Source organism: Onychostoma macrolepis, chromosome 14 (assembly GCF_012432095.1).
Source record: "Onychostoma macrolepis isolate SWU-2019 chromosome 14, ASM1243209v1, whole genome shotgun sequence".
In the NCBI taxonomy this organism is placed as follows: domain Eukaryota; kingdom Metazoa; phylum Chordata; class Actinopteri; order Cypriniformes; family Cyprinidae; genus Onychostoma; species Onychostoma macrolepis.
In genome coordinates, this window is record NC_081168.1 from 19,438,372 (window position 1) to 19,451,284 (window position 12,913).

A 12,913-nucleotide genomic window follows, 5' to 3' on the forward strand; every position below is an offset into this window, starting at 1 on the left:
CACGGCGAGCCAAGTATCGCACAAAGTCATTCATATTGGAGTTATTATGAGCGTACGCAGCAGCGGATGCGAATCCTACAGAAGCGTTGCCCTCTGGATGAAGTACTGGTGTTTTGAGTGGTTGTTCATGAACTGCTTCAGAAAATGGCTCTACACCAGGCATTGATGGGTGTGGGCTATTTATCTTTGCTTGCTGCATGACATAATCTTTAGTGCGCTGTGCTGAATCTACTGGTGTACGAACTTGCAAAAGTTTACAACTTAATCTTTCACTGTGGTGATCAACAGCAGCTTCGAGTGCATCAGCCTTTGCAACAGCTGCAGCGGTTTCTTTCTCTTGCTTTAACATGTCCATAGAGGCTTCTAAATGTGCCTTTCCCATTTTCATTTTCATTTCTTTTTCAGCAAATGATAAACGTGCTTTTGCGGCCTCCGCTTCTGCACGTGCTAATGCAGCTGCAGAACTTGCTGAAGAATGACCTGAATGTTGTGTGGAAACACGAGACCTGGTCTTCCACGTTGACGAGCTTTTCTTCGACATGATTTGAAGCACTGAAGATTACTTGCTTGATGCTGTGTAGAATCAGCTTGAACTGCGATGTCCTGCCCGACAGAGCCGTCGTTTTACTGTACTGTTCTCCATATACGTCCTGTGTATACTTCAACAGCAAGTTAAACTCCCCCTCATCAACGTCACAGACACGGAATGTCCTTTTGCATACTTTAATAAGGGTAGAGTAAAACTATGAAATAAAAAGAAAACGATAAACAATATGAATTGACATTCACAATGTGTACATAAAGGAATACTCCTTACAAATATCTTGTAATTTAGATCTAACTTTCCTGCTCATCAAATAACACAAATTTACATTGTCAGCCAAAGGACAATGATTAGTGTATCAATGGCTCTCATATGATCTAATGAGAAAATACATCTAAGATGCACTCAAATAATAAAAATCACGAAACTTCAAACCAATCAAATACAATTAAAGGTAAGATGAATGCAGATGGATACTGATTCACTGCTTCCTGACTAAAGAATAGAATAGCAGGATGGCAGGCACTAATTTCCTTGTTAGTCATCTGATCAGTCACATGATAATGACAACGTTATTCTCAGAGCAGCCAGCAGGGGGGGACGAAATACAAACCAAACATTTATTCCTTAATTATTGTTAACTTAGACAATTACTGTAACAGAACATTAAATTTCCCATAATAATAACATAAATGGAATAAACAGTGCCTCACGGTACTGGCAACCAGGGTCTATGAAGAGGACTAACTCAATATCCATGGCAGAGGTGTGAGGGCTGCAGACATAATTAGTGGACAGATTCAATTACTTGTAATCATACCGCTGGCATGGCCCTCAGTGGTGGATGCACTGCAAAAAAAATGAAAAACAAAAAAGGATTGTTACTCAATTGTCTCGTTTTGCAGTAAAATATCTAAACATTCGTAAATCAATGTACATTTAACTTGAGAAGCAAAATGAAATAAAATATGAAGTCGTTTTCTTTAACAATTATCAAAGTGTAGTGAATTTACGCTTCAAGGAATAGGCTCAATGGATCCTCTAAAGTGAATGGGTGCCATCAGAATGAGAGCCCAAACAGCTGATAAAAACATTACAATAATCCACAAGTAATCCACAAATCCATTAAGTCCATCAATTAAAGTCTTGTGAATCAGGAGAGAAATATGCACAGAAATAAGTGAAAACAGTGGCAGTGGATTTTGATGTGAGAGACAACAAGGGATGGACTTTTTCACTGGGGCAAGCATTATTATTAATTATCAGGCATTTCAACGGTTTAAAGTTAAAAAGTCTAAATTATGGATTTGTTCATTACAAATACAAATTTTTACTTTTCAACAAGATGTTAATTGATCGAGTCGTGTGGATTATTTTTGGATTATTGTCATGTTTTTATCAGCTGTTTGGACTCTCATTCTGACGGCACTGCAGAGGATCCATTGGTGAGCATATGGTGTAATGCTACATTTCTCCAAATCTGTTCTGATGAAGAAACAAACTCATCTACATCTTGAATTGCCTGAGGGTAAGTACATTTTAAGCACATTTTCATTTTTGGGTGAATTATTTCTTTAAAACAAAAACAAATCTGTCAATGGGGTCAAAAAATAAACTGTCTTGTTTCCCTTTGAATTAAGTTTCAGAAAGCAAGAATTAATATTTTAAGTTATTTTCCTTCTCAAGTAAATTTATCTTGATTTAAGAATATTCAAGTCAAAAATACTGAATAAACAATTGCAGTGTGAAAATATTTAAACTATTGACTGTTTATCTTGAAGAGACAAGGTGCAATCTCTGTCTTCTTGGTTACTGGCTGAGAAAGGTTATGCTGCTTTCTTCATCTGTGCCACTGTAATGCCCCACTGTGAAATCTGATATTTGTAACAATCTGTGAGGTAAGCAAACATCAACATATGCATATGTATAGAATAACTAATTCTATAGGACTTTGTTATTACCATAGTATTTAAATCACTGAAACCTTTAATCATTACATTAGGAATTAATTATAATGCATAGAAGGTCTGTTAAACAGATTCAGAATCGATAATTCTAGTGCTGTGGTATGATCAAGAGCATTTATCTTGTAAACATATATTTTCAAGCATTAAACCGCCAGTATGGTGCAATACATTATAAGTGCAGAGATCAGCTTGTGCAAAAAATGATCAAACATTCACAGACACTTTAGTTTCACATATGGCCTTCATTTGAACAATAATAGCACTCGAGACAATGATCCTGATATAAGCAAAGCGTGTCAGCACTTTAGGCTTTTATGTAGGTGTATAGATTACAAAATACTGCTTGTAGTTGATGATCAACACTTTCTCTCTTTCTTTGTGCAATAAGACTGCTTTATCACACGCTTACATACAAAATCCCCTTCAAAATGATGTTATAAATTAAGATTCTGACTAGATTTTACATCTGCAACAAAAGTGATTATCCGTGCAGAAGTCGGCAACATGATGATAGAGTGTTGAGGAGGGTCGCAAGGTCATTGCTGTGTGGTTGCTAAGGTGCTCTGAGTGGTTTTTAGCATGTGCATACTGATGTAAGTTTAAAAAAGACAATTTTGCTCACTAAATATGGCTCAATGTAAGTCTGTGATGTATTTTATTATCTACTGGCAAAAATAATACAACAGGAAAAGTAATGGAATTTTATTTTTTTCTGCCACGGAATCAAAAATTAAAAAGGTGACTATTTATCACACGATTCTGACTTTTAGTCTTTTAATTCTGAGTTTATATCTCACAATGCTGAAATTCTAATTGTGAGAAAATGGTCAAAATTGAAATAAAAAGTCTTATTTCTTTATTTGGTGATGGAAACAAGTTTTCATAGTTCAAACGTTTCCAAGTACCAAATTGACATTTTTTCTTTTTCTTTCAGATGAACCATGGAAATAATAAACTTGCCAACAGGCCTTAAATAATATTAGAGTCTATGTTCCCGCATAGCTCTTTTCTCAGGATCTGAGTGGTGGGACTGTTACCAATGATGAACAAGCTCATAAGTCCAGAATAATATATTAGCTAGAAACAATACCACTGGTGTTATAATGTGTGCTGGTTCATAATAAAAACTGCCTGCTGTAGCGCTCAATCTATTTGACACCTCATATTGACTAGTTCATAATGAACTCAAAACAGGTATTGGGGAATTGTCCCTATGTTCAAAATGTCACAGCCCTGTTACTTTTAGTCCAGGTGTTTAATGGCAAGCATTGAAATTGTAATCACGAAAAGAACGAATGCACACTCGGGTGCAAATCACACAGGTCTGTTTTCTGTGGTAGGCCCAGCTTTGGCACATTAATAAGGATGAAAAAGTAAGTGTTATATCGTGGTGGGCAATTAGATTTGCAGCAGTGAGCTACTTTTTCTGGGCAGTTAAATGCCCATGGCGTTGTGCCCTCATAAAAGACCAGCATGTGAGGCTGATGCAGCAATAAACGCTTTAACCTTGAGAGACCTTCAGTCGCAGGGCGCGCTGGAATAAAAGTGTCTTTTTGGCGCCCCCTACAGACGGATGCGGAACTGCAGCTAATTACGTGAACAATCAGAAGCGATGCGTGGAGATGATGATAATGGCACACCGGCCCTAGACAGAGCCTAGAATACAAAACATGCAATCACAGCAGGATTTTCAAGTGCTTATGATCATTACAGTCCGTGTTCAGATAGAGGGCTCTTACTCCAGACTAATTTAGACGAGCTTGGAGGAAGGAAGTTAAAATGATAAAAAGTTACATTTAATTTTATTCTTATTTTATTTTTATTTTTTAAATACTGTGTGTATGTGTATGTGTGTGTGTGTGTGTGTGTGTGTGTGTGTTATTTTATTAATTCTTATAATTTAGGCTTATAATATATTAATATTGAAATAAAATAGAAATGTTTAAAACATTTTATTCTTATTTTATTTTAAAGAATGAATAAAAGAATTAAATAAAAGAATGAATAAAATTGATATATATATGTGTGTGTGTGTGTGTGTGTGTGTGTGTGTGAAGAATAAATGACCAGAGTGTTTTTATTTATTCTATGAATCTCTTGTGATGTTAAAATACTGCTTTGTTTCACTGAATAGTACAAATAAAGCATATTTTTACCATTACCAGATTAACGTTTGTAAATATAAAATTGAGTTGTATTATCATTTTGATTATTTCAATGCGAATAACTGGAGAGTGTTATAATAGCCGCTAGATGTCGTTGTTGTGTTTAGTTCAGATGTATTCAGAGCCGTAGAAGAAGACCCGTGTGTTGTTCCTGTCGCGGTGTGTCTTGAGCTTCTCACTGCACATCAGTATTATAATTTTTCAATAATGTCTATTGAAATAGAGTCAGCAGAGTAAGTGAATTAAATTGTGTGTTTCCAAACATCACATGCATGCATAATTTTGTAATTTAAACGAGCACGTACATTTTACAGGCTGTTTTTATCGCTGGTTAGGTCTGTGGAATGTTTCTTTAGCTAACTGTGTTAGCATTACCAGGAGCTTGTTTTGGACACAGCTTAGATATTAAATAGTTTTTTCTCTTTTATACTTTTTATATTTGAAGTATTGAAGCTCAGCCTGGTTAGTGTTTTGCCTGGCTTTAGTAGCAAAAGTAGCTCGCGAGTCCTCCATATGTTTTCATTTAATTATGTTTTTAGAAGAACACTTTTGTGCGTTGTGGATGTCGTATGTGTGCTTTATCACAATACAAAATTTCTAGACATTGCCGTTTTATTTATTCGTTTTCACACATCAATTTGGAAGCATTGCTTATAACTATATAGACACTATATTATTTAATCCAGCTGTCGTAATATATTTGTTGTTCTCAGTCTTTCAAAGTACCACAGTGTCTTCTTTTATCATGTTTTTCCAGCGTTATTCGTCTGATCATGCAGTACCTGAAGGAAAACAACTTGCAGCGGACTTTAGCAACTCTCCAGGAGGAGACGACGGTGTCTCTCAACACAGTGGACAGTATTGAGAGTTTTGTGGCAGATATCAACAGCGGTCACTGGGACACTGTGCTTCAGGCTATACAGTCCCTCAAACTCCCTGACAAGACCCTCATTGACCTTTACGAACAGGTGAGAGGCAGATCAAATCAGGAATTTTATAAGTCAGCTGTTAAGTTGTGGCTCAATTTTGAATACTGATTGAGCTGTGAATAACTAGACACCTCATAAGTGATTTTGTGGTATTTTTGCAGGTTGTTCTTGAGCTGATTGAGCTCCGAGAGCTGGGAGCTGCCAGATCTTTGTTGAGGCAGACTGACCCCATGATCATGCTGAAACAAACCCAACCTGAGCGATACATCCACCTGGAGAATCTTCTAGCACGCTCTTACTTTGACCCCAGAGAGGTGAGGGATATAAAACTATGCACTTCACAAAAACCTAGCACTTCTTTTTACACATTTAAACATATTGCCTATGAAATAGAAATACATTTATCTAATAGTTCATGCAGTGTTTCCTACAAGGTTTTGTGAGACTATATCTAGGGGGTTTCAGGGACATGCTCTACTTTAAACTGTACAATATTTATTTATTTATTTAAGTTAAATGCATCAACCTGGTGCACATAATTAAAGCAAAATTGAGAGCACCATCCCATTTTTCCACAGAATAAAAATTCAAACATGTTTGGAACAACATGAGAGAGTAAATGATGACACAGTTTTCATTTTTTTGGTGTACTGTCTTAGTAATTTTTTCTGTTGGCATATTACAAATCTAGTGAAATGCTGTAATCATCTGTCCATCCATTTGCAGCATTTTGTGTTTCAATAAGCTCACATTATTTTGATTTTAGTTTGATTTCCAAAATAATGGTGCAAAACACCACATTAGAGATCTTTTATGTTAAGATATATATTCGGTTCATTATGAAACTGTGGCACGACAGATTAAATGGGCAGGCGATTAATGGGAAACATTGGTTTATGTACAGTGGGGCAAAAAAGTATTTAGTCAACCACCAATTGTGCAAGTTCTCCCACTTAAAAAGATGAGAGAGGCCTGTAATTTTCATCATAGGTATACCTCAACTATGAGAGACAAAATGAGAAAAAAATCCAGAAAATCAAATTGTAGGATTTTAAAGAATTAATTGGTAAATTCCTCTGTAAAATAAGTATTTGGTCACCTACAAACAAGCAAGATTTCTGGCTCTCACAGACCTGTAACTTCTTCTTTAAGAGGCTCCTCTGTCCTCCACTCGTTACCTGTATTAATGGCATCTGTTTGAACTCGTTATCAGTATAAAAGACACCTGTCCACAACCTCAAACAGTCCAACTCCAAACTCCACCATGGCCAAGACCAAAGAGCTGTCAAAGGACACCAGAAACAAAGTTGTAGACCTGCACCAGGCTGGGAAGACTGAATCTGCAATAGGTAAGCAGCTTGGTGTGAAGAAATCAACTGTGGGAGCAATTATTAGAAAATGGAAGACATACAAGACCACTGATAATCTCCCTTGATCTGGGGCTCCAAGCAAGATCTCACCCCGTGGGGTCAAAATGATCACAAGAACTGTGAGCAAAAATCCCAGAACCACACGGGGGGACCTGAATGACCTGCAGAGAGCTGGGACCAAAGTAACAAAGGCTACCATCAGTAACACACTGCGCCACCAGGGACTCAAATCCTGCAGTGCCAGACGTGTCCCCTGCTTAAGCCAGTACATGTCCGGGCCCGTCTGAAGTTTGCTAGAGAGCATTTGGATGATCCAGAAGAGGATTGGGAGAATGTCATATGGTCAGATGAAACCAAAATATAACTTTTTGGTAAAAACTCAACTTGTTGTGTTTGGAGGAGAAAGAATGCTGAGTTGCATCCAAAGAACACCATACCTACTGTGAAGCATGGGGGTGGAAACATCATGCTTTGGGGCTGTTTTTCTGCAGAGGGACCAGTACGACTGATCCGTGTAAACGAAAGAATGAATGAATGGGGCCATGTATCATGAGATTTTGAGTGAAAACCTCCTTCCATCAGCAAGGGCACTGAAGATGAAAGCGTGGCTGGGTCTTTCAGCATGACAATGATCCCAAACACACCGCCTGGCAACGAAGGAGTGGCTTCGTAGAAGCATTTCAAGGTCCTGGAGTGGCCTAGCCAGTCTCAGATCTCAACCCCATCGAAAATCTTTGGAGGAGTTGAAAGTCCGTGTTGCCCAGCGACAGCCCCAAAACATTACTGCTCTAGAGGAGATCTGCATGGAGGAATGGGCCAAAATACCAGCAACAGTGTGTGAAAACCTTGTGAAGACTTACAGAAAACGTTTGACCTCTGTCATTGCCAACAAAGGGTATATAACAAAGTATTGAGATGAAATTTTGTTATTGACCAAATATTTATTTTCCACCATAATTTGCAAATAAATTCTTTAAAAATCCTACAATGTGATTTTCTGGATATTCTTTTCTCATTTTGTCTCTAATAGTTGAGGTATACCTATGATGAAAATTACAGGCCTCTCTCATCTTTTTAAGTGGGAGAACTTGCACAATTAGTGGTTGACTAAATACTTTTTTGCCCCACTGTACATCTACTTGGATTTTCACAAACAGTTTCATTTCCATTGTGGATGAATTCTGAGCTGATATACCTATTTTTAGGCCTATCCTGATGGCAGCAGTAAGGAGAAGCGTAGAGCAGCTATAGCTCAGGCTCTTGCTGGTGAGGTCAGTGTGGTACCACCATCACGTCTGATGGCTCTGCTTGGACAGGTGAGTTAAACTTCCCTTGCAACAGGATGTTAGTGCAGTAATGCACTAGACATTGTACACTGGTCCCAGAATTACACTGGAGCAATAGTTCACCTTACTGGAGTTGATGGTCTGTCTCTGTCTCTAAAGTCTCTGAAGTGGCAGCAGCATCAAGGTCTTCTGCCTCCCGGTATGACCATTGATTTGTTCAGAGGTAAAGCAGCTGTGAAAGACGTCGAGGAGGAACGATTCCCCACTCAGCTGGCCAGACACATCAAGGTACAGGAACCAGCATCTGTCCTCCACAGGAACATGAGATACAGTGGAGATTTGTTACTCAACTCAGTGTGTTTTATCATTGTAGTTTGGTCAGAAGTCTCATGTCGAGTGCTCGCGCTTCTCTCCTGATGGCCAGTATCTGGTTACTGGATCTGTGGATGGATTTATTGAAGTATGGAACTTCACTACTGGAAAAATCAGAAAGGTCTGTGAATCTGTATTGCGCCTTATGCATCTGCATTTGTAGTTTTTATATATCGTTTATGTACGTTTATTCATGGATTGTGCGTCTTTTGTGTTTTGGACAGGATCTGAAGTATCAAGCTCAGGATAACTTCATGATGATGGATGACGCAGTGCTGTGCATGTCTTTCAGTCGGGACACAGAGATGATGGCCACAGGAGCCCAGGATGGCAAGATTAAGGTCTCATACACGCTATATTAAAATCTGACAAATGATTAAAACCTTCAGTGCTCATTGATAATTTGTTTAACACAGAGATGCCCAAACCAGGGCCCACAGGCCAAAGCTGAATTTTAATAAAACAACAAAACACAACAAGAAAAATCACTCGCTACTCTCGACTGAAAAACTTTAATGCAGTTGCTTTAATAGGAATCAAACTATATAGTGTTTTATTTTTAGATTTGTTCATTCAATTTCTTGAATGCTCCTGCTAAATACACCTACTGTACCGTAAAACAAAGCAGTTTGTTTTATTTGTATGTGTATTTGTAATGTGTATCTTTGTTCTTATTTTTGAATAACAAAGATAAAATAATAACAATTTTTTTGTCTTTATAATAGGGAAATTAGTTTGGCTGTAATGCTCAGACAACTTGCAAAATAGTAAAACCAACATGACAAAGAATCGTGATAAAATCGTGCAATTAGTCGACTAACGCCCGTTTCACACCGCAAGCGTGAGCGGCGCGTATTTTTTTCGGCGCCCATGTTAACAAATGAGTGCATTCACACCGGGAGCAGGAGCAGCGCGTGAGCGTCAAGCAGGAGCGTTGCGTGAGCAGCGCTGCAGCGATGGTTTCGGCGCCGAGTCTATTTTTGCTGCGCCGCTCACGCTCAATTAAAGTGACAGCACACTTTTGATGGACAAAATAAATATTTCACACAAAACGTGCTAAAAATGCACAGAATAAGCATGTCTAGTGTGTTTTAAGACGAATTGGAGTATGTCAGGAAAGAAAATGAACAATTAAAAATGTGTAGAATATTTACCCATTTTAACTTGTTTTTAATTTTTAATTGCCATAAGCAAATTATAACTTAAAACATTTTATCAAACTCACAACGAACAATTAATCTTGCTCAGGATCTTAAGTTACAATGGACTATATACAGTAGGCCTACATAATAAATTCATTATTCATTCATTATTGACAGCTTCTATAAGAAATGGAGATATGGGTAAAAATATATATTATTAAAAAATAATAATTTAAAAAAAAACAGTATAAACAGCACTTTCTATATTTGAGTATGACTGAAACAACATGATAGGAGATGTTTTTGTTGTTGACCATTTACACGCTAATCCCCAAGACTTCAAAACTTTCAAGTTTATAACTGACCAACTTCTAAAAACAAATTTATAGTTGTCTTTGTAAAGAAATATGTCGCTTTGGAGCCGCTGCTGTGACACTGAACAAACGCTTCCAGTGTGAATACTCTGGTGAGTCTGCAGCTGCAGTGACGCTGTAGTTACGCTGACGTGATGCTGCCGCGAAGCTCACGCTTGCGGTGTGAAACGGGCGTAATGCTTCAAATGAACGACTACTAGGCAACCAGAAAAACCTTTAGTTGAGGGCAGCCCTAATAATAACATTATTATTCACATTTTTATATTATTTTATTATTAATGGTTTTTATTAATATTTTGAATTCATTTTTATTTTTCAATTTATATAGTAATTTTTTAAAAACATGTTTATACCGTTTGTATTATTTGTTTTAGTTAAACTAAAAACAAGAGAATTTATATTTTATTTTGTATCAATCATAACCTATTAAAAATGTTTTTCAAAATACAATTTTATATAATAAAAATAAAAAAGATGCAAACACGATTCTGTTTGAATGAAAGATCAGAGGGTTACTTGCCATTTTCTGCATAAAATATTTTATTTTTGCAATAGGAAGGCTGATTTATTGGTTATTTGTTAATGCTGGATGGGTTGTCTCTTTTTTTTTTTTTTTAAGGTGTGGAAGATCCAGAGCGGTCAGTGTCTGCGGCGATATGAGCGTGCTCACAGTAAAGGTGTCACCTGTATCAGCTTCAGTAAAGACAGCAGTCAGATTCTCTCTGCATCCTTTGATCAGACCATTAGGTGAGCATCTCTTTTCACTGTCCTCAGCATCCACAAAAACCACAACACATTTCACTTATGTTTGATTTTTCCCAACAGGATTCATGGATTAAAATCAGGCAAGTCTTTGAAGGAGTTCAGAGGTCATTCTTCGTTTGTGAATGATGCCACACTTACTCCTGATGGTCATCACATCATTAGTGCCTCATCTGATGGAACTGTGAAGGTACGCATGTTAATGCATTATCTCAACTATCTCAAGTAAAGGCTCATAAAATGTAAGTCGTGTTTTGGTTTTACATCTTCTTTCTCCCAGGTCTGGAACGTGAAGACCTCAGAATGCACCAGCACATTCAAATCTTTGGGCACGTCTGCGGGAACCGACATCACTGTTAACAATGTGATCCTGCTTCCTAAAAACCCTGAGCATTTTGTTGTGTGTAACCGATCCAACACTGTTGTCATCATGAACATGCAGGGCCAGGTGAGAAGGTCAAGTGTGTTGTTCATGAAAAAGGAGATGAGAATATTGAAATGATTTGGGTGATTGATTATGAATCTCCTTATGGTGGTTCCTGTTGCAGATTGTGAGGAGTTTCAGCTCTGGTAAGAGAGAGGGTGGTGATTTTGTATGCTGTTCTCTGTCTCCACGTGGCGAGTGGATCTACTGTGTCGGCGAGGACTTTGTGCTTTACTGTTTCAGCACAGTCACAGGCAAACTAGAGAGAACCCTGACCGTAAGCCCTCTCTCCATCCTTCTCTCCCTTCATTTACCATTTTTTATTAAATCAACATGTTTTTCCATTTTTAATTTAAATCATTTTTTTGTACAAATGTTTGTAGTTTTACACAAGGTTAATATAGCTTTATTTTTTTCATACATTCGAATGTGTTCTGTTTAAAAAGTGACTATCATGAATGTTTTACTATGATTTGCAGAAAAAGAAAAATGTAATTCTGTAACAATAGCATTTGAAATATAATACTGTCAGGCAAAAAACAAGAATCATTAGACTCTATTTAAGGATCACAGTGCAGTCTCAAAAAAACTCATTTCATTGTCATTTTAAATCTTTACCAATCTTTGCCACTATCCTTCAAACTAGTAGGTTTTACCCATTTGTCGAGTTTTTAATCATTTAAAATATAATACAGTTTAGTATGATCACTTATTTTATATATTTTAGTAAGTACAGGTCAGAATAAGTATGTTGTTTCATTTTTACATAAATGTTACGCTGAATGATGAAACACTATTTCACATTACAGTAGACACAAACCTTTTACTTGCATTTATTATGGTTTCTGTGTATATAAAATCACATTTGTAAATTGAATTTGATGTGGTCACTAAAATGGGATGTAAAAACTATTTATTTTTTTTCATTTTTTATGTATTAAAACAAATTGTTTTTTTTCCCCACAGGTTCATGAGAAGGATGTCATTGGTATTGCCCACCACCCACACCAGAATATGATCGCCACATACAGTGAGGATGGGCTTCTCAAACTCTGGAAGCCATAACGAAAGATGTGATCTGTGTAATATGGGGATTTGGATTGGTTGGGGCGGGAAGAAGAACACAATTAGAATATGTTGCCTACTTTTTAACCCTTTTTTGTACATACCTGTTTTTTTTAAGTGCAGTTGATAAGATTTTCTAATTTTTTTCATGGAGTTAAATTTGGCAAATGGAAGCATCTGTAATTAATAGTAAGTTTTGTTTTTTTGGTCCAACAGTAGATCATTTTTTCTTGTCATTCTCTTCCTTTGTCACATAATTAAAGCATTTGACCACAAGTTGTCTTGCACATTGAAAAGCTAGAGGTGTTAATTAAAAAAAAAAAAACATGGATATCTGTAATCAGTTAGTCACCCCTGACATTAAAATTCGTAATCATAAAAATGTTCACATTGAAACACCATAAAGAGTATTTTAATATACTATACATGAAGGCCAGTATTGATTAATTTTTATTTTCAACATAACCTTATAATTGCAAATTATGAGCTTAATCTGCAAATATTAATTGGATA

The 12,913-nt window shown here is 36.8% G+C and overlaps 1 protein-coding gene across 1 annotated transcript; it reads left to right on the forward strand.

Moving 5' to 3' along the window:
• The first annotated feature begins 4,773 nt into the window (after positions 1–4,773).
• On the forward strand, positions 4,774–12,790 carry smu1a (SMU1 DNA replication regulator and spliceosomal factor a). Its single transcript, XM_058798816.1, has 12 exons — positions 4,774–4,909; positions 5,434–5,644; positions 5,767–5,919; positions 8,181–8,291; positions 8,421–8,549; positions 8,635–8,754; positions 8,858–8,974; positions 10,769–10,896; positions 10,975–11,101; positions 11,192–11,359; positions 11,460–11,612; positions 12,302–12,790. The coding sequence occupies exons 1-12, from the start codon at positions 4,884–4,886 to the stop codon at positions 12,398–12,400; spliced, it is 1,542 nt and encodes a 513-aa protein (XP_058654799.1). The 5' UTR covers positions 4,774–4,883; the 3' UTR covers positions 12,401–12,790.
• The last annotated feature ends 123 nt before the right edge of the window (positions 12,791–12,913 follow it).